General features: G+C 41.9%; 1 protein-coding gene across 2 annotated transcripts in view; it reads left to right on the plus strand.

Moving 5' to 3' along the window:
* Positions 1-27349, plus strand: part of BRIP1 (BRCA1 interacting DNA helicase 1) — a 1188160-nt gene that overhangs the window by 921928 nt on the left and 238883 nt on the right. For both annotated transcript variants that reach the window (XM_085649424.1, XM_085649423.1), the window contains exon 15: positions 25908-26067. In XM_085649424.1, coding sequence (XP_085505550.1) covers positions 25908-26067 — 160 coding nt within the window. The remainder of the gene's footprint in view (positions 1-25907; positions 26068-27349) is intronic.

Raw genomic sequence — 27349 nt, forward strand, 5'->3', positions numbered from 1 at the left:
CTCCAGACTACGGCCGACCTTCTGCATTTGCTGGGGTTTTCCATCAATGTGCCGAAGTCGCATCTGAGTCTCTCCCAGAAGCTCCTCTTCATTGGAGCGGTTCTGGACTCGGCGCAGTTCCGGGTCTATCCTCAGGAACAGCGGGTTCGGGATATTCAGGCTCTGATTCCGATCTTTCGGCCTTTATCCCGGGTTTCGGTCATGTTGGTGCTGCGGCATCTGGGTCTGATGGCCTCCTGCATCCTGCTGGTACATCACGCCAGGTGGCGGATGCGGGCTCTGCAGGGGGACCTGAAGTTTCAGTGGGCCCAGCATCGGGGCAACCTGTCCGACCATGTCTTGATCTCAGAGGGCACTGCACGGCAGTTGCAGTGGTGGCTCACGGACCGTGATTGGGTCAGTGGCAGATCCTTCTACCTTCCCCAACTGAAGCACACAGTAGTGACGGATGCGCCCCTCCTGGGATGGGGGGGCCACATGGAAGAGGCGGAGATCAGAGGCCTCTGGTCTCCGGCGGAGTCCCGGCTCCATATCAACCTGCTGGAGCTGCGGGTGATCCGGCTTGCACTGAAGGCATTCCTTCCCTCTGTTCGGGGAAGTGTAGTGCAGGTGTTCACGGACAACACCGCCGCTATGTGGTATTCCATTAAACAGGGCGGGGTGGGGTCGTGGACCCTTTGTCAGGAGGCTCTGCGCCTCTGGACATGGCTGGAACATCAGGGCATTAACCTGGTGGTTCAACACCTGGCGGGCTCTCTGAACGCCAAGGCAGACGAACTCAGCCGCCGGTGCATGATGGATCACGAATGGCGTCTGAACTCGGACGTGGCGCAAGGCCTCTTTTGACAGTGGGGAGAGCCTTGGTTAGATCTATTCGCCACCGAAGAGAACGCGCAATGTCAGCAGTTCTGCACGTTGGAATTTCCAAGGCGGCACTCGCTCGGAGACGCTTTTCGTCGCAAGTGGAGTTGCGGTCTGTTGTACGCCTTTCCGCCTATACCACTTCTGCCCTGAGTGCTGAAGAAGATCAGGCGCGACCGGGCCCAAGTCATCCTTGTGGCTCCGGATTGGGCAAGAAGATACTGGTATCCCGAGCTACTCAGTCTATCGATTGATCCCCCGATTCGACTGCCTCTTCAGGAGGACCTTCTGTCGCAGCAGCAGGGGACGGTCCTCCACCCGAACCTGTCCAGCCTCCACCTCCATGCGTGGAGATTGAGCGGCGGCAGTTGATGCCATTTGACTTGCCTCCTGAAGTCTGTAATGTTATTCTGACAGCCAGGTGTCCCTCCACAAAATCGGTATACGCCTGCAGGTGGAACAAATTTGTGGCATGGTGGACAGCAAAGGCTGTGGATCCCCTTTCCGCCCCTCTTTCTGAGGTTCTCCTCTTTCTTCTTTCCCTGGCCCAGCAGGGCTCTGCTCTGAGCACCCTCAAGGGTTAACATTTGGCTATTTCTGCTTTCTTAAGGCTTCCTGATCAGCCTTCTCTTTTTAAATCCCCTGTTGTTCCTCAAATCTTTAAGGGCATTACTCACATGTTTCCTCCTGTCCCTTTCGTAATGCCTCAGTGGGATTTGAATCTAGTATTGACCTATCTGATGTGCGCTCCCTTTGAGCCACTTCATAATTGTCCCCTTCGTCTTCTGACTCTTAAGACTGCTTTCCTGGTTGCCATCACCTCTGCTAGAAGGGTGAGTGAGCTCCAGGCTCTATCTTCTAAGCCTCCTTTCCTTTCTGTCCATCCGGACAAAGTTGTTCTCAGGACTCGTCCTTCCTTTCTCCCTAAGGTGGTAACTGCCTTTCACATCGGCCAGTCTGTTACAGTGCCCACCTTCTTACCGCTTCCGCATCCCTCAAAAGAGGAAGAGAGGCTCCACCGTCTGGACCCAAAACGGGCGCTGTCCTTCTATCTGGACCGCACCAAACAGGTCCGGGTGGACGACCAGCTCTTTGTTGGCTACATGGGCGCTAAGAAGGGGCGGGCGGTGCGCAAGTAAACCATCTCTCGGTGGGTCGTTTTGTGTATCAAGGCCTGTTATTCCTTAGCTAAAAACGAAACTCCTGTGGGGCTGAGGGCCCATTCCACTCGGGCCACAGTGGCGACCACTACCCTGGGCCGGGGAGTCCCCTTGCAGGACATTTGTTAGGCAGCAACGTGGGCCTCGCTGCACACGTTTGCCAAACATTATTGCCTGGACAGCCAAGTCCGGAGAGACGGCTTCTTTGGCCGTTCCGTTCTCCAGGACTTCCTGGTGTGATCTTGGTTCGCAGACCCACCTCCGGGGTTTGTATTGCTGGGGTATCTATTCTAAGGTGAGGAATCTAACTAACGTGTTTCTTTCAGATGAACAAGTTACTTACCTTCGGTAACGATATATCTGTAAGAAACATTAGTTAGTTAGATTCCTCACCGCCCCACCCATCCTCCCCGTTCTGCGAACCGATATCTAGGGTTAAGGTCATCCCTTTCAGGGCCCTAGATTCTTCGCACCAGTGTCGGTCTCTTGCATGGCTCTGCATTCCTGGCGCGGAAAGCTATGTACAAGAACTGATGTCAGCGCGCGAAGACGGCGTCTAAGTACTCCAACGTCATCCCGGCGATCACGACGCCGACGACGGACGCAGAGCCGCAGATGACGCCTAGCGACGTGCAAGGGTATTGCTGACGAAAAATCTTTCCGGATCCAGCCTGACGCCTGGGGATATTCTAAGGTGAGGAATCTAACTAAGTAATGTTTCTTACAGATATATCGTTACCGAAGGTAAGTAACTTGTTCTTTAGTGCATTTTTCAAAGTTCCATGTTGCGCACACATGCCCTTGGGGCATGTGTGCATGCCCTTGGGGCATGTGTGTGCGCAACATGGGTGCACATCACTATTTCAGGGGTGCAACAGGGTGTCATTTTGACACCCTTGCACCCTTGAAATTGCATGCGCAATTTGCGAGTACCTATTGGTACTCGCAAATTGCGCATGCAATCTCTTATTCATTCCTATGGGCCTGTAGGCCCATAGGAATGAATGGGGAGCCATTCCTTAATTGCGACTCGCAATTAAGGAATTTGTAGGAATCGCTATTTTCTCAGCCATTCCTACATGCATAGGCATTTGCGCTTCCTTATTAGCAAATACTTTTTTTTCGCTAATAAGGAATCCCAAATGGCATGTTTGATGCATGTGCCTGTAAGGCACTTCCCAGAGTAAAGTTCTAGTTTCATGCCACGTTTGGTGTATTTCTGTTTAACGTTTTCTTCTGCAGCAGAGAGCGATTCCTATGGGTAGTAAAATGGGACACACTGCTTTTATTAACCTTCCTTCCTTTTATTCCCCTCTACCTGTGACAAATATATGAAAGATTTAAATTGCCAAATCCAAAACTGATTAAATATGTTTGGGAAGGTTTCGTGCATATTTGCCAAACAGCGCCAACGTTATTAGCAAACCAAAAAAAGGGTTTAGGTGGAAACTCTGACCTAACCAAAATTGCACAGTGATTCTATGTGTATATGTATATATATTTATATTATGTACACAGTGGAAAATGGAAATTATCCCAAGTCAATAAATATTGAATTGTGATTGAGCAAATGTAGCAGAAATGAGTACTCATGGAAATGTTTGAGAATAAAAAAAAAATCGTACATTTATTTCAAAGGCTGCAAGAAGCTTTCAGAAGTAAATTTGATTTTGTTTTGTGAATAAAGCCCTGGGTCTCTAATATATCTCAAATGGTAGATTATGAAGATTTAAAAGTGAAACTGAGGTATACATCACATTAAGAAACCGAGCTAAGAAGGTTCTTGGGATTATTGACATGCCAAGAATTATGAACATGAAATGCAACTTGTATATATGCAATCAGGCATGAGTTGGGGCTTTTAGTCTTATTGTACTTAGGTATGTATAATAGGAAGTTTATAGTGGCAAACCCTACAGTAGTTCTAAAAGATATCCACAGTTCATAAACAAGTGATCCAAGATTATCTAGAGAGATGGGCTACATAAATGGATGCTAAATCGATGGCCTAAAATTATTTATTAAGTTTGGCCATTAAGATGCATTCTGCTCTTTGTCAAGATTAGGACAAGGTGCAACTGGTAGCAAATAAGCAGTTACAAAATGGTGTTGAATTCATAAATTTGTGGTGTGATTCGAATTTACAGAGGGTTCACTTGTGTGCTCTTTACTGTGCATTTGGCCTTCAGTCAAAAAGTAAATATTGTTTTAATTGCTACACCATGGTGAAGCAGATTTGTAATCAACTGTCTTGCCATTTTGTGAGGTAATCAGGCTGTATGAATAAAGGTGTGTCCAAGTGTAGTGAAAGAGCCACTCATGTGGTTTGGCACCCTATGATGACCTTCGACTACCAGCCTGCATATATGATATGGTCCTCTATATGCCTGCTTCTCTTCTTTCGTGTAATTTTGCTGTCTTTCAGTGGGAGCTGTCATGGAGTAGAATAGTCTTGCCAAGAATAGAAGGTGTGGGATGAGCATTTGAAAGCGTGAGAGGGAGGTGTGGAATGTACTCTTTGGTTTCGAAGTGCAGTGTTGCGGGCAGTACATTGGTGAGAATTATGAGTTCTTACTATTGGCTTTGACATGGCCTCATGTCATCCTTTTTTCTGACTTTGCCTTGCTTCAGCTTTTATGCGTGCACAACAGTGCTTGCAAGTTGTTTGGGTTATTCACATTCAAGGTCTTTCTGTTTTTCTGAGCGATTGCTTTTGTTTACTGTACTCTGGAAGGCCTTGTGGGAGCTTCGTCAAGATAGAGGCTGGAAGATGTCAAAATACGGGAGCTTGGCCAGCCTCCGTCTTGGCCTTGACGCAGACTGGTACAGCCAGCTCATTTTTTCTAATGAGAAGGGGGCGAGGTTTTCTAGAAGCTTCGCCTCACGTTGAGTAATGATATTTAAGCTGGGAGCCTTCAGGGGCCAGGTGGAAGTTCACCACAGAATAGACGTATTGCTGTGGAGGTGATGGAACTTGAGTCCGGATTGAACTCCTTCCTGGGCTGTTGAAGGGCTTCCCTACCTTGAGTTGGCAAGGATGATGCAAATTCAATCGGTGAGATGTTCCTAACCATTTTGTATATATTTTCTACTCTTTGCTACTTGTATATACTGCATTTTATTCTAATTATTCATTTGAGTCATTTGACATTTGGGAATCTGCATTTACTGATATATTTGGCCTACCGTTCTACATTAATAAACTTGTGTGTGTTATTTTAGATGCACCTGGATTTGTTTTCTTGCCTCATCTAAAGGGAGTGTTGTGTCTTTTCCTCGACTTTACGGAGTCCTGCTCAAAGTGTTTTAAATGCACCTGGATTTGTTTTCTTGCCTCTTGCCTCGCCTAAAGGGAGTGCTGTGTCTTTTCCTCGCCTTTAGGAAGTACTGCTCAAAGTGTATTATTTAAAGGTGCAGTGGCCTCCAAAGTGGGAGTGCAGGGTTTACGTGTGGCTTATTGGTGAGGAGTCTCATTCATTACACCAAGGCACCTGTTGCTGGCTGAACATCCGTGAACAAGTGACAAGTCTGCCAATTTTATCATTGTGGTTGATTTTGAAATTACATTTTGTAGGTATTTATGAACATTCCAGATGAGTTTTTCTATCTTTTTTTGCACATGTTAGTACAGAAAAGGTTTAGACAACATGGGACTGAGGATGATAGTACTAAAATGCACAATGTTTCTGGAGGGTGTATTGGAACATTTTCCCATAAGTGGAAAATTTGCAAATTTACATTTCCACCATACTTGCTCTTGCAGACAGTTCACAGGAGCAAAAGTCGAAGAGTAAGGGTATAAATCAAAATCTAGTCCTTGCATAGGTCTCTGAGCTATAATCCGTGAGATGCTGCCGACTTGGCATGCAAATCCACCATTAACCTCACCTATTCAAATGAAGAGCTGTTAGCACTACAGGGAAAGATATGTTCCTACTTAAATAGGTTTTATCTATACAACGTTAACATAACTAATAGATTTCTCTGCCTTTCATGCAAGTTTGCCCCGCTATGTCCTACTCACTCTAGTACCAGACATGAAATAAATAGGATTAAATATGAATCCACTTTTAAACATTCCGCTATTCCGGATTCTTTAGCAGCTTGCTTTATTAATTGTAGATCGCTCCCCAAGCATGCTTCTGATTTTTACTATTTACTTTCAGAAGATTTTGGAATGTTGTATTCTTTACAGAAACGTGGTTAAAGGAATGTTCAACACCCGATATTGAATCAGGTACTCCCTCAGCCAACATTTAATCTGGGATTCTAAAACGGGGTGGCGCTGCAGTAATTTTTTACTCCAGCTACATCTGTTCGATGTTTGAGTATATTAGAGACACTCTATCTTTTCTATCAAAATGGCAACTTTCTCATTTTCAGGAGCCCTCATTTATCGCCCGCCTGATTCCCATTGTGAATTATTATATACATTAATTAATGTTGCAACTGAGCTATCACTTCGATATGTCAATTTTATGCTTATAATTGATTTTAATTTGCATATGGACAATATTCCTTGTGCAACAGCTAACCACATTAAGGAGGCATAGTAAGGTGTTAACATTGTTATTCGTATTTGAACCTACACATAAAGCAGGGCATTGATTTGTTCTTCTTTTTAGTAACCTCCCAAACTTCAAAGTTAATCCTGTGCAAAAGAATTATCTGGACTAATCGCTTTTTAGTGCCTTTCGTTTTTAAGGTGCATTTTAAGACAGGCCACACATAAAATATCAAGTACGTGGCATAAAATTACTGAGCCCCTTCTATCACAATGTCTGAAAGCCACTTTTCCTGCTTTGACTGGTTTGCCAGATACTGATACAGACAATTTCAATAATTGGTTAACCAATGCTTTAGATAAATTAGTTCTCCTCAAAATGCAATTTTCAAAATGGACTAAACCAACTTCACCTTGGTTTGCATCATCTTTAAAGGTTGAGAAAAGCTTTTGCAAATCATTAGACAGAAAATGGCGTAAATCCTATAATATTGAAGACAAGGTTATATATAAGTCGGGTTTGAGAAATTATCGTAAATGTACGCTGCTTCTAATTCTTTGCGTGAGCTCTGAAAAATTGTCCAATCATTTCTGTCACCAAAGGTTTTCCAGAATAAAGTTACCCCTTCATTAGAACTGTGTAATGAATAATTTATTCACATTTTACAGAAAGAGTTTTTGGGCGGACTCAGTTAATTGGAAGAATGAGTCAGGCCCTATTTTAATTGTTTTAATGATATATCTCCATAACAATGGACTAAGGAGTTAAATAAATGTAATTCAGGATCTCCACAATATCCTTGTCCTCTTCGTATCTTGAGACTAGTTTCAACATCTATTAGAACATCAACATTTTGAGAGCTCCACTGAAGACAATAGAGTAGCTCTGAGCTTATACTCCCTGGTATAAGCCCTCCAGCATTCCAATGTGTCTTCATGCTTCTCCCTTTTTAATTTAGAACATTCTACCCTTAGTGGATGGAATGTTCTAATAACCGTATAGCCCTTCAGCTTCGGGCTATATCGTTTGTTAAAGGCCCTCTCCCTCGTTATAGGTTCTCGCCTGTGGCTCGGGCAAATATCTGCGTTGACTACCAGTGTCTAAACCTATTGAATTCAAGGCCTTTATCCTTGCTTATAGAGCTTTTGTATCAAATTGTCCTTGTTTATATCAGGAACAGACTTAAGCCATACCATCAATCGAGATCACTCCGATCTAATAGCCCTCTGTTACTACAAACCTCAAAAACATGTAAAGCCAGAAAGGGTGGCAGCTCTTTTGCTTTTTTAGCATCAGAAATGTGGTAAAGCGCACTTCTAGCCTTGCAAAAGGCTCCGAAGATATCTGTGTTCAGGAAGAAATTAGGTTACGACTTTGCTGAGCATCGTCGCTTCTCTGAGGCAGCGGTGTGCTTTACAAGTGATTTTTTAATTATTATTATTGCTGTGTGAACCTACTTAAAAAACACTAATTGTAGATTAATACTGATAACTCAGTTAATTGATATGTTGTTATTTTGTGACTAAGGCCCTTAGTTTATAAAGCTAGCAAACTAACAGATGTTTGCTGACTTTGCTGTGACTCAGTTGTGACATTGAGTGGTGGTGGCACTTTCTCGCTAAATCGGAGTGTTTCGTACCATTCTTCAACCCTCAAACTGAGTTTTTATACGTGTCTTGAAAGGCTTCCAGTTTTTTTTTAATTTGAGCATTTTATCAGCTTGCAATGCAGTTAGTGTTTCCATTGTGTAGATATGCTAAAATTGTATCCACCAGAGGTTTCATCTGCTTCCAACAGTGGGACAGAGTTGGTCTACCCGCTTAAAGAAATTGAGTATGATGGCGGCCCATGGGAGAGTGCAGTGGGTATATCCTATCATCCCATGGGTGGTCCAGCAGAAGCACCATTGGGTCCAGAGAGACTGTAATTCCAGCAGTATCGTTTATAAGATTTATCATGGCCTCCCAATGCATTTAGGCTTGTGGACAAGACCACTACATGTGAGTTATTGTACCACTCGTCTCTCATCCCCTTCCAAACATGGCCCTAACTTGGATCATATACATCTGGTAAGTACATCTGGTAAGTACCTTGAAGGTACTTTCCTTACATTCGGTACATATAGAGGTCAATGCCGCCCTTTGCCATATGGCCTCCCACGTTTATTCCTCGATGTCTCGCTCCAATTCCTTCTCCCACTTTGCCATATAGCTATGACGCACAGTGTCTGGTCTTACATCCAAAGCCTTGTAGAGAGACATCCTTTCAAACAAACTCTTATGTTGCACTGCTGAAAAACATACTCTAAGTGTATCAAACAGTTACAAAATGTAACTGAAACATGTACATTTCAGTATTCTGATGAAGAACATGGATGCAACCCCAGCAATTTCAGACACTGCTTTTGCTCCAGTCTAATGAAGATACTTTCCCAGTCTTTTTTGAGATCAGAAACCATTTACCTAATGACATGGATGAAATAGACTTTAAGCTGCTTGTACTCTCTACTGGTATTAAATTAAATGTAGCCAGTGTGTAGAGTAAGTGCATAGGATAGTAAACACAACCTTCAACTAGCCAAGATATGTTTACCACCGTCTCTAAAGGCTATTTCCAAAACCTAATTCTGGATTATTTAACTGAAAAATTGTTATTGGTTAGGTGTTCCCCCTCTGCTCATGACAACACAGTTCTGGTAAATCTTCAAGATGGAAAGACAGGTAAAGGGTGTGTTTGGGTTGAGGGTCTGTGAATACTTTTTATTTCCAGACTCTGATCTGTGCTTGGGGCAGTTTATGGGACTAATTAAAAGAATGCAATCAGTATTTCACCCCCACCCCTCCAATCCCATCCATCTGTGCAGGAAGCTGCACCACTGCATTTCCCATCTTACACCTGCACAGGAAGTGACCCCAATGGATTCCTGCCAAAACCTTCTTTAAACTGAGAAGCCAAGCATGAGGACTACATTTCCTATCATCCATCTGTACAGCAAGTGACACCACGGCATTTCCCAACGTTCCTCTGCACAAGATGTGACCCCAGTGGATTTCCCATTACCCAGTTGCATAGGAAGTAACAGTGATTTCCTGTAAATATTGTCTACAGGAGAAGAAACCAAGCAATAGGACTTCATTTCCCATAATCCATTTGCACAGGCCGTGACACCACTAGATTTCCCATCATCCTTCTGCACAGGAAGTGGCATCAGCGGATTTCCCATCATCCGTCTGCATAGGAAGTGACACCACTCGTTTCCCGCCAAAAAAGTCTTTAGAAGAAGTAACCAAGCATGAGGACTTCTTTTGTCATCATCAATCAAAAACAGAATGTAAGACCACTGGATTTCCCTTCATCGAGACTCACAGAAAGTGACATCACTGTATTTCCTATCATCCTCCTGTGCAGGAAGTGACACCACTGGATTTCCACTAAAACGGTCTTCGAAGAAGTCAAGCAAGATAACTTCCTTTCCCTTAATCCATCTGCATAGGAAGTGACACTACTGCATTTCCAATCGTCCATCTGCACAGACAGTGACATTACATCCTCCCTTCTCCCTATTTCGTTCAATTCTTCAGGTCATCCCATTGCCCAAGTGTCCCCACTGAACGGCTGATACATACAAGGGTATTGCCTGTTTGGGAGTGTTATGGCCAAGAAGGTCATTGTACCAGTCCCTCTGTTCCACTGAAAAGAAATGTAGGAAGAAGGTATGATAAAATCATGTGCATCACCCAGCTTCTCATACTGCCAGTCCCCACATCCTGATGAAGACCACTGTTAGATCTACAGCTTTCTAGCTATCTGATGAGTTTGAGGGGTTACAGAAAGACAAATGGGTGAAAGATGATATAGATGATCAGTTTTTGTGTCAAATAAAAACGTTGTAGAAGTCGGATGGCCAGAAAGGAGGAAAGTGCAGGAAGAATTTGTTCCGTACCTTAGAATAGCTGAGGAGTTTTCATGTAGAAAATTGATTCATTTTTAAAAGTGGAAAGTGCATCCCTCCTAAAGGTATGCAAAGTGATATTTTGAGATTAGCTCACGAAGGACATCCAGGTATGTCCTCAATGAAAAGGCTCATACACACCATGTTTTGGTGGCCTGGTTTGAATAGGATGGCAGAAAAAGTAGTGAGGGAATGTCCTGTTTGTGTCAATAGTGAAAAAATTGTGAAACCAGTTCCAGCTCCACTTAAACCCATACCCTGGCCTACCATTCCTTGACAGAAAGTAGGGTTTCATATTTCTGGACCTTTTCAGGCACTTCCGTCTGATTGTCGTTTTGCCTTGGTGCTAGTTGATTACCAAAGTGCAATTATTGAATTTTCCAAAGAGGTTTTTGCTAAGGAAGGTTATCTTGAAGTGGTAATATCTGCGAACGGTACCCAGCTTGTGTCTAAAGAAATGCAAAGCTTTTTCTCTTTTAGCAATATTAAACATGCAACCACTGCTTTGTACAAACCACAAGGTAATGGACAAGTTGAAAGGTTTAATAGGGTCCTTAAGGAGTGTATTGTTTGGGCACGTGGTTTTGGTTGTTTGTGGAAGGACAAATTGAGAGAGAAACTGTGGTGGTATCGTAGTAAACCTCAAACCACCACTGAAGTGAGTCCTTTTAGATTGTTGTGAGGTAGACCACCCATATCCAAGTTGTGTCCTTGCTGGTTCAGAAGGGAACAAGACAAATTTCAAGGTGAAGTGAATGTTCAAGACATTAAGGACAGCGTTCAATTGAAGCAAGATAAGGTCAAGAAGTTGTATGATGAAAAATTGAAAACCAAGTGTCATTTATTTGTAGTGGGTGATTGGGTGAAGGTGAAGAAACCAGGGCTGTTCTCTAAGAATGTGCATACATTTAGTAAGGCTATGACAATCATCAAAGTTTATGGTAAGAGTGTAGTGACCCAAGATGGGAAAGTCTGGAATGTGAGACGTGTGGCTAGATGTAATCCTGATTCCAATGAAAAGTTTGATTAAGGGTCTTTTTTGAGAGTGGACTTGGGAGAACAGATCTGCTCTGATTTGCAAGGTGCTTAACTGGCACGAAGTGACTCTTTTATGGATACAAATGCATCTGATGGGGAAATCTTTTGTGATTCTCTTGCTGAAGATTCTGTAGTTTCCAGAGTTAAGTTGGGGATACATGTAAAACGTTATCCTACCAGATTTGCTGATTTTTTGTGTCCTTTTATTTTCTTCTTATCTTTTATTTTTATCTTTGAGTTTATTATCTTTCTGTTGTATATCGTTTTATTGTATTTTATTTGTTTATTTTGTATAGCGAAAAGGAGAGTTAGATCTACACCTTTCTAGCTATCCTTGCCTATGTTATTGTGTGATGTAAAATAGTTCTGTTATGGAATGTGGCAGGCTGAGGTAGATTCCTATCTTGGCAGCTGGAGCTGTACCAGGTTAATGTGCTGCAACAAAATTAATTGTCTCTCAAATTATACCTGTGCCTTCTTTGTGAATTTGACAACCACCCAGCCACTCGCATACTCTTGTTACCACACATTGACTTAACCTTGACATACCACTAAATACAACACACTCTCGAACTACAGAACACACATTCCAACTCATGCTCATTAACGCTCTCTCTGCAGCACTCTACGGTCCAGACATTGCAGACGTCATCACCTACCACAGACTTAAATCCCTCTTCATTACAGAAACATGGTTCATGCACATCTTTGTATATCCTAGACATTTTTCTTTCCAAAGGCTACATCATCCATTGTGTGGACCGTTCACATTAGAAGAGAGGAGGGCTTGCTGTCTTCATAAGTCCTCCTGGTCCTGAACCCTAGACAGGCAAGTAACTCTCAACTCAGTGGAGCTGCTGGCATGCCATTTTCCACTTGCTGGAACTCAGACCACCACCTTTCATCTTATCTACAGGCCTCCTGGGCAGCACAAGGACTTTATTGAGGAGTTCTCAGATCTCCTCACCACCACGTCCGTCCGACTAGCCACCCGCACCCTCTTGGGTGACTTAAACCTCCCAAACAACACAAGCTAAAACAATACTAAAACAAGGGACACCCTCTTCAACCTCATCAATACATTCAACATGGTACAGCATGTCACACATCCAAGAGACTCCAAAAGCCTTAACCTTGACCTTCTCTTAAGGTCTTATTTCAACAATCCAATGCAAACCACCAATAGCCCTTGACAGGACCGACCACTTTTCCATCCCTATTTTTTCTGCTCAGCGCCCTGCCAACCATCCAAATTCAACACAGAAGAGAAGACTAAACCTTTATATCCCTCAAAGACGTCTACATAGTCCTATCAACTCCATGTCCGATGGCCAACACCCAATTTTCTGGAAAGCTATGTGAACATCCACATCCCAATTGCAATATGCAAGTGCAAACAAAACCTTCAGCACCCTGGTATTCGAAAGAATGTGCTGGCAATAGATGATACATCTGCAGACAGGAAAGTAAATGGAAGTAAAACAGAACTCCGGAGGACCTTTTGATACTGTAGTCTCTCAGACAGCTCATTACATCATCCAAAGTAAAGCACTATACCAACACCATAAGTGAAGCCACAAAGAGAAGCTATACAAGACAAGCAAGCACTGCATTAACCCCCTGCCAGACACATCTATTTATTACCCCACACAAATGTACATTGCCATCAACCCCTTCAGTGAAAAAGTGCATAAGATTCAACAGCACATCGATGACACCAAGCCTGCTGCATCTATTACACCCACCCCTTCCCGCAGAATCCTGCAACGGGCAGCCTTCAAAGCCCTATCTCTCCCAGACCTCATTTACATACTTAACTCTCTCAAAGCAACTACTTAAGAAGATGATGTCTTACCACCGTCCTTCATCAGAAGAAAGAAACACCATGTGCTTCTGGGAGATATTACGATGAGAAATGCAAAATACCCCTAGAAATCTGGAGAGCACTATCACACTGCTTCCTGGTTTAACTACTTTTGGTCCCTCTACAGTTCTGCCAGCTACAGTAAGTCAATTACTCTGCTAAGTATGCTAGGGAATAGAAGATCAGCAGACAAGTATTCGAAGTGTAATACCACCAAACACTCCAGGAAGTAACACATTGGGTAATAAATTCTCTGAAATGGAAGTTTGTATAGCTATCCTTAACCAGAAATCAAATAAGCCGCCAGGCCCTGATCGAATTCCAGCTGATAGATTCAGATCAGACTCTGCTATTTGGGTACCAATTCTAACCTTAGCTTACAATGTGATATGGAACCAGGGGATTGTACCGACATCATGGAAAGCTGCCATAATCATTCCACTTCAGGAGAAAGGTTCTCGGGATGATCCCACCAACTACCGACCAATCCTGTTACTTTATGCAGCAGGGCAAATTTAAACAAAGCTCTTGCATACTCGTCTTGATTGGTTGTGCGATAATGTGATCAACAACACATTCCAGGCTGTCTTTAGGAAAGGACAAGGAACAATTGACAAGGCAAAGTGATTATTTAAAATCGGCATGAAATATACCAGACTTAAACAAACCAAATTATATCGTATATTTATAAATCTAAAAATGTCCTTTGACACTGTAAATCGAGAGCTATTTTGGCAAACATTATTATCCTAGGAATGCCCAGCAAAATTAATTTCAGCAATTAAGCTTTTATACAGTGATAACACTTCTGCGGTTTGATATGGTCCTGGGGGAGAAATTACTGAAAGCTTCAACATCAATTTTAGGGTCATGTAGGGCTCCGTTCTGGCCCCGGCTTTGTTTAATATCTTTATCAATGATGTTGCTAGCCACCTGAATGCCTTAAATCTCAACGTGTCGATCTGGGGGTGCCAAAAAACAATAATCCTACTATTTGCTGATGACACAGTGCTTTTGGGGCGCACAGAATTTGCCAGGCATAAGCTGCTGAAGGCATTTGAAAACTACTGCAGTAAAAAGAAATTCCAGATCAACACTACAAAAACAAAATATATGGTCCTGTAGGGCAGTCCCAAATTGAGGAGCTCCTTCAAAATGTAAGGAATCCTCCTGGATCATTTTGAACACTATGACTACCTAGGAGTAAGGTTTGACTCCAAGTTGACTTGGTCAGCACAACTACTAAAAGGAGAGGGGACATTGAGTCAAATTGGTCCTACACTTGAGTCTTACAGAGCTCAAGCCCTTGCAGCAGGCTTATATGGAGCAGAGTTGTGGGGTTATAAAATGTCCAAGGGTTTATCCAGGGCAGAAAGCTGCATTTTATGTCGTTTACTCTTCCTAGGCCCAGGGACTCTGATGAACGCACCGAGGCATGAGCTGGATGTCAAATATATCTAACAGTATGCAGTATGCAGTGCTACGTCCCATATTATATTGGGTAAGAATATGGACAAAACTCAAGTTGAGATCTTACCTGGCCATAATGCAAGAGGTATGGCTGCATGCTAAGTGAGAAAAACTACCTTGGTTTAATCATGTGGCCACGATCTTGCAAACAATAGGGTGCATGGACTGTTGGTATGAACCACAAAGGATGACCTTGGTCAAAAGAAAGGTTATAAAAGAAAGGCTTTGGCAATATTTTTCCACCAGTCAGTCAGGGAAGAAGACAAACCAGCTTTGAATGTTGGAGCCCAACCCTTCCTTCTAGCCACACTGAGAAATGCTCAACCCTCCACTCAAAAGATCCCTGTACATTAATTTCAGGCTAGGAACTCTTCCGGTAAAAGAGTATACCATTTCAAGGAAAAAGAGCTGAGGTGGCTCAGCCATTTGCAGGTGTGAATTTGATGTGGGGGGAGGAGGGGAGTAAGTAACTGTAATGAACTTTATGCTGTTTTGTACTTTTCCTCTGAAAGCTAGAAGGGATTACCTCCGACCACTTTTTAATGCTCACTCAACAGAAGACTGTAAGGATACTATGGCTTTGTGTTTGTGTAGTCATTCTGAGCAAATTTCTAACTATATATATAATTCACTTAAAAAACCATAGGTTTCACACATGTTATAGTTAGCTGGACATTTCACTCGTAAAAAAACAATGAAATTCACCCGTTATAGTTACTGCAGGCAACTATAACTCACACGACCGCAATCCTCTGCTGATGACGTCAGATATTACATCACTGTATTTAGACACTTATTTACCCATGTCTTCTTCCATTAATCTTTAGCTATACATATATTACAAATATTTATTTTTCAGAAAGACACATATGTCATCAGTGATGTAATATCTGACGTCATCAGCAGAGGATTGCGGTCGCGTGAGTTATAGTTTAAGTGAATTTGCAAGGTTTTTTAAATGCTAATTCGTAACTATAACGTGTGTGAAACCTATGGTTTTTTCAGTGAATTTGTACGTTTTATTAAATGCTAAGTTATGTTTTTATTTTATTTTTTTCAGGTTTTACACCGTGGTGCGCTTCGCACACCGTGCGCGCTCTGTGGGCACTCGGTGCGCTTCGCGCACCGAGCGCCCACGGTTCGCAGTGCGCGCAGGGTGCGCGCACCTCGCAATTTTTAAAAAAAAAACACATTTGTTTTTTTTTCCCATTGGGGGTCCTTCTGTGACCCCCTGACCAAGGCTAGGGGTCAGGAACTGTCCACTCTGCCCCCTTTTCACGTTCTCCACCTTTGTTTTTCACCCCCTCAGACTGCGAGAGACAAAATGGCGGCCGACACTTCCTGGTTTCGACCATTCGAATGTTTACCGACATCTAACAACTAATCAGAATTGCGCTCGCGCACGGCAGGGTGCGCGCACGCTGCGCGCGTATAGATATTGAATACCTGCAAAAGGCACTTCCTTGACCTTATGGCTACCTCTCTGCCAAATTCCACGTAATTCTGTTCAGCCGTTCGGGCTGTAGCTGCGTCTAAAGGTCCTATGGAAAAATGCATGGGGAAAACGCGTTTTGGGACCCCCCCTTTTTCTCGGCGCCCGCTTGACGAATCACCCCGAGACTTTCAGGGTAGGAGCTGAACGGAGCGCCCCATTAGTTTTGAAAATTTCGTGAGGATTCGTCAACCGGCGCCAAAGTTATTCAAAATAGAATTTTGAGATTTCCTATGGAAACTAGGTTGTAACTATAACTATCTACTGGCAACTGCCAGTAGATAATATATATATATATATATATATATATATGTGTGTGTGTGTGTGTCATCAGACGCCGGCGGAAACGCCACTCTAATTATACATAAATAATTCATTGAAAGTAAAAACGGACATTAATTTGTACATCCTGTTTCTCAATACAACATTGTTGCGCCACCTTGGTTTGATACTCTTGCAAATGCATAATTGCAGCGGTTGGCTGCTCAAGATATATATCAGCCACCTAGTGGGATTACTTAAACCAAAGTTGTAAATCACCATAATTTAGCCCTGTATGGGCATGTGTTTTGTCCAACGCTATGCTGCCGAAATATGGCTTAAGAACGGTGATGGATTAAACCCAGATCTGTTGACTGTGTGTGAGTGTTTGATTGGTTCTGATGCTCTGTCCATCACCACCCCCTTTTGTACCGCTTTGTTCGCCATAAGTTGGCAGGGTATGTTCAGACGTGAGTCCCTTGCTCACTTTGCCACTGGATTCAAGCAAGCCTGGCTGAAGACGGCTGAAATGCCAGAAACCGGTCCTAGGAAGCTTGTTTCCGGTCCAGGGAAGGCATGGCTTGGCAGTTCGGGCTGGACTGTTCCCATGAGGCACAGGGTCAGACTGATTTGCATATGGCCATGTCTGAACTGGGGTGGCAGAGTGGGCTAAAGAACGGTGATGGATTAAACCCAGTTCTGTTGGCTGGGTGTGAGTGTTTGATTGGTTTTGATGCTCCGTCCATCAACACCCCCTTTTGTACCGCTTTGTTCACCATAAGTTGGCAGGGTATGCTCAGACGTGAGTCCCTTGCTTACTTTGCCACTGGATTCAAGCAAGCCTGGCTGAAGACGGCTGAAATGCCAGAAACCGGTCCTAGGAAGCTTGTTTCCGGTCCAGGGAAGGCATGGCTTGGCAGTTCGGGCTGGACTGTTCCCATGAGGCACAGGGTCAGACTGATTTGCATATGGCCATGTCTGAACTGGGGTGGCAGAGTGGGCTAAACAACGGTGATGGATTAAACCCAGATCTGTTGACTGGGTGTGAGTGTTTGATTGGTTCTGATGCTCCGTCCATCACCACCCCCTTTTGTACCGCCGAAATATTAAGCCCATATAGGGCATAACTTTGGAAGAAACACATGCCCATACAGGGCTAAATTATGGTGATTTACCACCGGAAGCAACTCCATACATGATAATTCTGCTCAAGGACCCGGAATCCTGGGATACCCTGAGGAATAAATCCCTATTTTGGCTGAGCACAAAAACAGGGCTAACCGAAGTAGTTTTTGACGGGTTTAAGATGGTTAGAAGAGTTAGCTGGATTGGTAGAGATCGCAAAACCCTCTATGGTGATTGTATGGTTTTAACATTCAAAACCCCACACTTAGTCCAAAGTATCCTGAGTAGAGCAGGGAATCACTTTATTACGACCCAGGGTATCAACTTTGGGCCAGATGCATCAAAGGGTTTTGCCCATTCTCTGTCTATAGGAAAATGTGTTCATGCATATGGCCCTTAGTACCTTTATTCTATTTTTACCTGCCACCGAAGGACTAATACATAAGACCCACTAGTAGAAGCCACCTTGACAGTGTTCACTATACATATAATGTCACGGTTAGTAATCGATTTGAATTAACTTAGATACTTCAAAAAGATTCCATTCTTACATCTATCCGGTAGCTGTTACTGCATTCTCCACTGACGGTACAATAGCAACCCAAGATAAGTGCCCAAATCCTGTAACAATTTCAATTTCCACAGAATTACCTGACAAAGCTAATGATGTGAACTACACAGGCAATAGTAACCAAGACCTATGTCACTTGTTATTTTAGAACATCGCAGACATAAGTTCGAGCTTATCAATCCGCTGTGGCCAGACTTCATACGGAAATTCAACATAATGTATTTTCAGGAAACCTGGACAGAGGACCTTTTGCATATCAATGGCTATAAAACTGATTCATACCGCCGCGATACTATCGAAAATGGGAGACCCAAGGGTGGGCTACCTACATATGTATCGAACTGTGTGAATTTAAGCAAAATCAAACTGAAGAAATCAGAAACATATAATCAACTAATCATATTTCACATTGACGGGCTGTAATATATCGCTCTGTTAAACGTCTATAATAATGTGTCACCAGATCAGATTGGGGGGGTAATGAGGTAATGATTTAAAACTTATTCAGAATAATACTGTAAAAGATGTCTTTACAATATGGGGTGGGGATTTTAACTCTGCTTTGTGTCCACACAAGGGTGGGGGGGACGTGTGCGGTTTCATGTCTGATGACGAGAACAGTTATACACACTTCCCGCATACAAACTATGGGGAACTTCTAAACAAAGTCATGTTCGTGTCAGATTTAGGATTTGCTAACGAGTTATGCACAGCGCCAGTCCCCTTCAGCTTCACTTTTAACAGGAGGGGATCCTACTCGACCATTGACTACATATTGATGTCACATAGACATTTAACTAGACTTAAGTCTTTTACTACCCACAAAAACGCCCTGACCGACCATTTCCCATTAAGCGTATCCTTCATATTATCAAAAATGGCGTTAAATACCACGGGTAAATTGCTCCATGTTGCACAGAACATAGCCCTAAGCAAAATAAATGGCTACTCCTTGCGTTGGACTATGGTGGATCCACTGGATTTTACAAATTAAGTAGTGACCAAATGCGAATCTGCTTTCACAGCCTGCCTTGACGAGACTGCCCCCTATGCCGATATTTTAAAATCTTTCTCACAGATAACCGGCCACATACAAAAAGTCCTTATTTGTGGAGAATAACAACTCGCGTACTAGGAAACAAGGTTGGTTTGATGCTAAATGCACCCAAGCATATTCTAGACTGAAACACGAGTTGCATAAATCAACCAGAAATATCTATGATATTAGAATGGCTAGGGGGGTATACAAACGTGCACTTATAGAGCACAAAGATACGCTGAGAGAAGAAGCATGGTCAGCTTTGCATGGAGCCTCCCTAATTAAAGACAACACAGAATTTTGGAAGGCAATAAATGCCCCTTTCTTGGGTACCCGAGACATAACCACTATTGAGACAGCAATAGCAGAATATAAATGGGTGGAACATTACTCTATTATGTATAATTGTACCATACATGAAAAATCAACGGGAAACCGACAGTCCCAAAATGCCATACTGTCATCTGTTAATTGTCCTATACATCTCCAGTTCACACTTGAAGCGGTCAACTACGCTATTATGGCAAGTATGGGTGGGAAATCCCCTGGGCCTGATGGAGTCCCCGTTGATCTTTATGAATTTAATTTGTTGCTATGGGGCCCGCTTTTAACTCAAGTAATACCAGCATGCTGTTCTTCTCATTTTATAACAACCTGGTCTGAATCAATCCTGGTCCCAATTTTTTAAAAAGGTAACCGCCAGAATCACGCATGCTATCGGCCTATATCACGGTTAGATTCCTTGCTCAAGGTAGTGGGGTGTATTATACTCAATAGACTACAGGACTGGGTCGAAGACAATAGAATAATTTCAGAATTTCAATTTGGCTTCCGTGAGGATCTAGGTACAGTTGAGCAGAGTTTAAATTTAAACATCCTTTTGGGGAATTATACTCTGGCCAAGCAGGGCAGGCTGTACCTAGCATTTGTAGATCTTACAGCAGCCTTTGACTGCGTCATGCATGACAAGCTATGGAGGATTTTGGAGGACTTAGGCATGAAAACCCCACTTATACATTTCTTAAGGCAACTATATAGTGATGCAAAGGCAAGGGTGCGGTATGGGGCTAGTGGGGAGTGCACGGCCATGTTTAAAATACAGAGAGGGGTAAGACAAGGCTGTGTGTTAGCCCCCTTCTTATTTACACTCTATATAAACGAGCTAGGTCAAGCCCTAGTGAATCAGTGCCAGGAGTTGCCACAAATTGGCAAATGGCCCATACCTGCCCTATTGTGTGTGGATAACGCTGTATTGATGTCACGCACGCAATTGGGTCTTTAAAGGGTCGTGACTGGTTTTTCTACGTTTATGCATAATTTGGGTCTTAGAGTAAACACCTCAAAAACCTTTATCATGAAGCATTTATATTGACAACAAAAAGGTCGAATTTACTAAAAGATTTTCCTACCTGGGCATCCTTTTTGAACAGAAAGGGACATGGTCGCAGGCGATTCAAGCAAGGAAATTAATGTTCATGAAAGCCACTGCCGTTGTAGCTAATTTCTCTAGAAAGCTAGGTAAAATGGCCGCCCGTAGAGGTACTACATATCTAACAGGCTAAATGTATCTCCACCGCTATGTACGGTCCAGGTGTTTGGGGCTATGTAGACTCACAGCCGTTAAAACTAGTTGAGAATGCTTTTTTAAAAGTTTTATTGGCAGTCCCATGTACTGCATCTTCCTATGTATGCCATTCTGAACTAGGGTTGCCATACATATTTGACCGTATAATAACAGACCACGTTTTATTATGGCACAGGATTTGGACGACATCAAAAACCACACTTAATCGGGACATTTTAAGCAACTGTCTTAAGCTAGAGCAGGTCTTAACCATACCATGGCTAAATATGTTAAACATTTTATGAACGACCTTGGTCATCCTAAATATTATAATGACCCTAGTACTATGATTGCTGTCACAAGAAAACATATTATGGGAAACTGTCTGATGCTACTGGACTCTATTAGATTCTCCATAGAAATAGTGAAGCCAACTGTACTGGCTAACCAAATGACTTTAACCACCTACAGCATCCAGCCTTATCTTAAAATCATGCCTGGTGGATACAATAGATTCCTTCTGACAAGATTTAGATTAGGGATCATCCATAGACTAACAAGTTTCCCCACTATGAATGACTGGTACAGAGATATGAGGAGGTGTCCATGTGACGATGTTTCCCAACAATCAATTCTGCATGCCTTTTTATTTTGTAAATTTTACTCCGTACAAAGAAAAAGATGGATTTTACCATTTTTAAAGTTACTCTGCCTTAGACAATGTCGTCCGGCAAATATAGCTTTGCAATTTTTAGAGAATGAATATTTTACAAGGAAATGATCTGTTTAAAAAACTAAAAAAATGAAATATATAAAAACTATCTTAATATGAATTTTTATAACATCCAACCTTCTGTGTATGCATATAGGAAGCTAGCTCAAATTTTTTATTGTACTTTTAAAACATTTTTTAAAGGTTTTTTTTATTATAATGATGTGTGATATTATGTGCTTTTATGATTATCTTGAAAGAAATCGAATAAAGCTTTGTTGACTTGACATGATGTCTGTTTTGTCTTTTTAGGAATGTTGATATTTTGTAACTTTTTTGTAATCAAATATTAAATTAGGTATATATTGTATTGTATATTGTATGGCCTGTCTCTGACAGGCTGACACAATAAATAAACGATCCTTCATCAAAGTTATCTCTGAGGATGCTCTAGTACCCCTACTTACTATTGTCAATACCTCCTTCACTCAAGGCATCTTCCCAAAAGCTCTCATGGCAGGTCAGTCACTCCCACTCCTAAAGAAACCTACACTAGACACCAGTGCCCTCACCAATTACTGTCCAGTCACTCGCATACCATCTATCTGCAATATCACTGAAAAACAATCTATGCTCAACTCCAAGATCATATCAATGCTATCCATCTCCTGCACGACTACCAGTCTTGCTTCAGATCACGCTACAGCACACAAACTGCTACCTTACACTTCATAGAAAATACAGAAGGAGAACACAAACTATATTACATCAGACTGTATGCAATCCTAGTAAAGTATGTGAAAACATAACCTTGCATTTCTATTTCTTCATCATCAATGTCTGCTTGGAGCTGAATAGCACAACGTGCACTGATATATTTTATAATCAGATATGCATGTTTTCTTATTAATCAAACACTCTAGTGAGATCAGAAGCCATTTTATTTGAGGTAGTTTATTTGCACATATCCTCCATCTCCTAGTATAGAGTCTCATTCCTTAATAATAATAACAGATGATTTGTAGAGTGCATGGTTACTCAAATAGGGGTGTCCCTGCGCTAGGACTACATTCGCTAATAAGGAACCTAGAAAGCACCTAGTTATGTTATCTGATAGGCCTAGATTTGCATAAAAAGCCATGTCTTAAGTTTCTTCTGAAAGACTAATTTGCAGCATTCCTTTCTCAGATCCAGAGGGCAAGGTGTTCCACATTTTGCGGGCTAAAAAACGAAAGGAGCATCCTCCCATACATGCTCATTTTATGGTGGGAATCGCAGTAAGTTCAGCTCCTGTAGACCTAAGGTTGCTGCTAGAGGAAGTAAGTAGTGAGGTCCTTTGCCATTCAGGATTTTATGGCAAAAACACATGGCTTTGAAGGACACTCTTTTGCTCAGTTGGAGCCAGTGCAATTTAGCCAGAGTCGGTCCCATTCCTTCATGTAAAGCTTGTAATTATTAGTCATGTGCTGGCTATTGTCTTTTATAAATGTTAGCATGCACTATAGGTCTTGATGCCTGTTACCATAGTACATGTTTCACATTGGATGGCTTTGAGTGATTAGTTCATTTAGCATGAATGTGTTAATCCATGAATTTAGGACTCAAATAACATGCGTTTCTTACCTTCCTGAGCTTTGTGAAAGCTAAAACAGTGTTTGTATATGAAAATTGTCACATATTGTTCTACTGTTCTTGTCTTGATTGGAAGTGAAATTTTCCATTCTCTGCTGAGTGGTTGTGATTGCTGCAGTTGTCTACAGCTTGACCTTCTATCGTTCCCTACTTGTGAAAGTTAAAATGGATATTGCTTCTGCGCTTCCTAATTTCAATGGGATCATTATTTAAAATTTTGTGTTGCAAATGCAGGATCTCAGATGATTCGTTGCCTTAAAGATTAAAAGGTATTAAAGCCCCTAGCAACTGGCATGGAACGGAGACCGACCATTTGCTGGGACAGATGCTGCCAAAGTTCTGATTTGAAGCCTTCTTGTTTACAGCTATGGAGGTTTTTTTTCATTTCTTGGCCAATAATATTAAAGAATAAACAACATTGACACTGCAGGGCCAAATTTATAACCCTTGTGGGGCAGGACAGCGCAGCAAGTCATGTTGCTGCGCTGCATCACAGGGAAAGGGCAGGAATGCTCTTTATTTGTAAAATATGGCACATTCCTGTCCTTTCCCCTTGCGCTGTTGCCAGTTTGGCAGCCTAGCGCAAACGCAGGCACCCTTACGCCGTGGTACAAGGGTACCTGGGTTGTAGGCAGGATTGTGTTTGTCCAGGCAGGGCCACCTTCCTGCACAAAAACAATCCTGAGAGGCTTTTTCTATATTTCTCCTCGTTACGCCTCATCTGGGTAGACATATAGTTTTGGCTCATTCCCAGGTTTAGTAAATCTGGGGATGCGCATAAACCATGGGAGTTGCATGGGAACACCCACACAATGCCCATGGAACTCCTACCTTGCGTAGAGTAATACAACGCAGCGATTTGCACTGCATTGCATTGCTCCATATTTTTAAAGCCATTCAAAGTTACGCAAAGTGGCTTTGCTTTGCTTCAAAAATATGACTCCAGGTTTGCGTCACTATTGCACCACCTTGCGTGGTGCAAGAGCGACGCAAACCAGGTCATAAATATGACCTTAAGGATCTAATGCCACAAGGTACTAGAGATGTCTTAACTAACAGATTAAGAATGTATGATGAACAACGGTTTGCGTATGTCTTATATTTACTCTTGGTTCCAATAGCTGCGAGTCCTATTATTGTGGTAATTTATGTTCATTTCATTTGCAGTACAATATCCCATAATACATTCTGATTATTATACAATACCAACGTTTGTGTGTGCACTGATTTTGTAAGTTCAAGGAGGGCCTCTTTATTGTTCACCTGCAAAAGCACAAGATTCTCTATCCGTTTTATAAGATTTCCTCCACCCCTAATACTCATGGGCGAAACTCACAGGGAGAGGAGAGGAATGTCTGTGAGCTTTCCTTTTACCCCAGAGGTCAAAGTTTCCTTTGGTAGTAAGAACATTTACTGGCAGCCAAATTGTTTTTTTCCATAAATGTTTTAATATAACGTCCATTGCTTTTTTCAATAAATTGTGCAACCCAGTTAGAAAAGGTACAATGTGGTACCAAGCATCAAGTACATTGATAATATTTGGATTATTTATCAGTTATGAGAATGGGGGAACATAGCCCACGTAGTGAAGGGCATATTTACAGTGGTTTCACTTCATAGCTATAGCACAGTATATCAAAGAGTAGTTTCAAGTGACCAAGTGTAATTGGAACTGCTTCTGCCATGGTTCTCAGATCTTTAAATGTTTCTCCGTATATCCTTGCACCTCTTGAAGGGGTTTTCAAGAAACATGCATTTGTTCTTGCCCTGGAGCCACCCACTAGTCCCCAAATTCTTATTGACCACACGACCCTATGATTGTCAAAAATACTTGTTAAACTTGGTAACAACTATGAAACTGGAAGTCTAGCTCTGCCTACTTATTCTGATACTTAATCTCTGGATGAAAGGAAGGTGTAGTTACTAAAAATTGTTATCAGGGTCAAATATTTTTTGATGTTGAACATTTGCAGATTTTTCTTTCCTTCGGGTGTCTTGCTAATAAAGATGTTGTTGGATGTTAGACTCAATGCAATGAAGTGCACTCATGTTTTCATATTCCAACTGTTGGCAAACTGAAGAGAAACAGTAAGACAAGGCTTACTTTAACTCCATTATCAATCCTTAGTGTTCATATGTGATCATATAAAGTTCATGCATGTAGTGTTAAACAAATTATCAGTTTCATCACAGTTGTCTCATATGAAAATTAATGATCCTACAGATCCAGTCCTCATTGCTATTTGAAGTAATTGATGATACGTCTTGAATACAAAAAAAAATATCAATTAAGAACAAAACTTTATGTATGCAACTCTTGGCACAGCTCTTTCACTCAGCTTTCAGGACCAGTTGACAATAACCTTGTTGACCTCTGTGATGGAATCCCTTATCGCATCAGACAAGCTGGTGCCAGCCTAACCTGATTGCAAGCTTATGCCTTAATATTCACCCCATTTAATTTTCAAGATGTTTGCTATCTTCTCCCATATAAAGTCACTTTCATTAAGATTTATGTTGCAGGTTGTGTGGAAACATTTGCTGTGAACTGCTTAAGAAAAATACTTTATCCATGTGCTGTTGTTTCTAATATACATATACTGTGTGCAAGGTGTATTCCTTTCAGTTGTGAGAGATTTGTGTTCTTGATTATATTTTTAGATGCTGGACAAATTAAAAGATCGCTGGATGCACACAGGCTTGTGGGAAAAGTTGGAGCGCATTAAGACTGTCATCAATGAGCCTAAAGGAGGGGACAAATCAGACTTTGATATGCTTCTTCAGCAGTATTATGATGCCATAAAATGTAAAGGAGAAAAAGGTATGTAGGGTTTATAAGATAAAAGTACAGAAAAGAGGGCAGATACTAAGAGTTCTAGGTTACATTTTATATATAAAATGGTTGAATTAGATATGCTACCATTTGGTATTATGTACCATATTGAAAGTGAGCAGTCTAATACAAATTGCATCAATAGGTGCTTCGTTATTGAGTATTTTTGGAAAGCTTGAACGGCTCTGTTATTGAATTGGAACCACACATCTCTAATTGATAGATCTTGCTGTGGGTAAGTGTACACACTTGTAAATATCAAGAATTACTGGTTACAATGATTTAATGTCATGCGCTCAATGACTGTATTCTCCAAACTTTGGCCCAGTGGGCTGACAATAGCTTCACGTTGGATGAAGGGTGCTACCTTATAATAAAATGAAGAAAGTTACGGATTCTCCTGAATTTGTATGACATCACCCCTAAATTCTGTGCTCCATGACATAAATGCAAGTAGAAAGGCTGCTGAACTCCTTGTGAGAAGTGGTAAAATGTGGCAGATAATGTTTTAGTAAAGGCAAATAACTGCGGATGGTAGAAAAGTGTAATATTGGACGTATAGTTGTGGAAGGATGCAGTTTGTGTGGGTACGATAGAGCCAAGCCACAAGCAAGAATTGAAGCAAAGCTCTTTTCTACAACTATCACAGATTTGCATTCTGCAAGGCATTACGTAGACAATGACAAACTGGTTTTCTATAAAACCAGACAGTCTGGAAGACTGTTATGATATTTCAGGCAATCACATTCAAACTTATTTGATGGAACCCTTTGCGAAAATATTTAATCGGAGAGGTTGGAATTGTCTTTAAGATGGAAGTGCTGCTGAACTTTTAGAACAACACAGACAGTAATAAATACAGATGTACATACAAAAAATGGTGTAAAACAAAGCCCAGACATAAGTCAAGCCAGGGCGATACATTATATGGACTGAATTTACGACCGATCTCCAGATCTTCATTTGCCCATTGGCCCAAGTTTGGATGTTGACTACATTATATGCACAACCTGCCCCAGCCTTGTGATCTTAACATGGAATTCCCTGCTTTTTGAGGTGGTACCTAGTTGTACAAATACTCAGGGCCAAGTCTGTAGACTCCTACTTGAGCTACGGTGATTGACTTGAGTTGTGTGGTGGCATTTAGAGGAGCGAGTGCCAATCAGAACGAAAACAGGTGTGGTCTGCTCCAAGTGGTTAACACATACTAAAATAAGGAAACCATATATTGTTTTAATGTTGTCCAAAATAGAAAAACTATGTGATCAAA

Source organism: Triturus cristatus, chromosome 3_2 (assembly GCF_964204655.1).
Source record: "Triturus cristatus chromosome 3_2, aTriCri1.1, whole genome shotgun sequence".
NCBI classification, from domain to species: domain Eukaryota; kingdom Metazoa; phylum Chordata; class Amphibia; order Caudata; family Salamandridae; genus Triturus; species Triturus cristatus.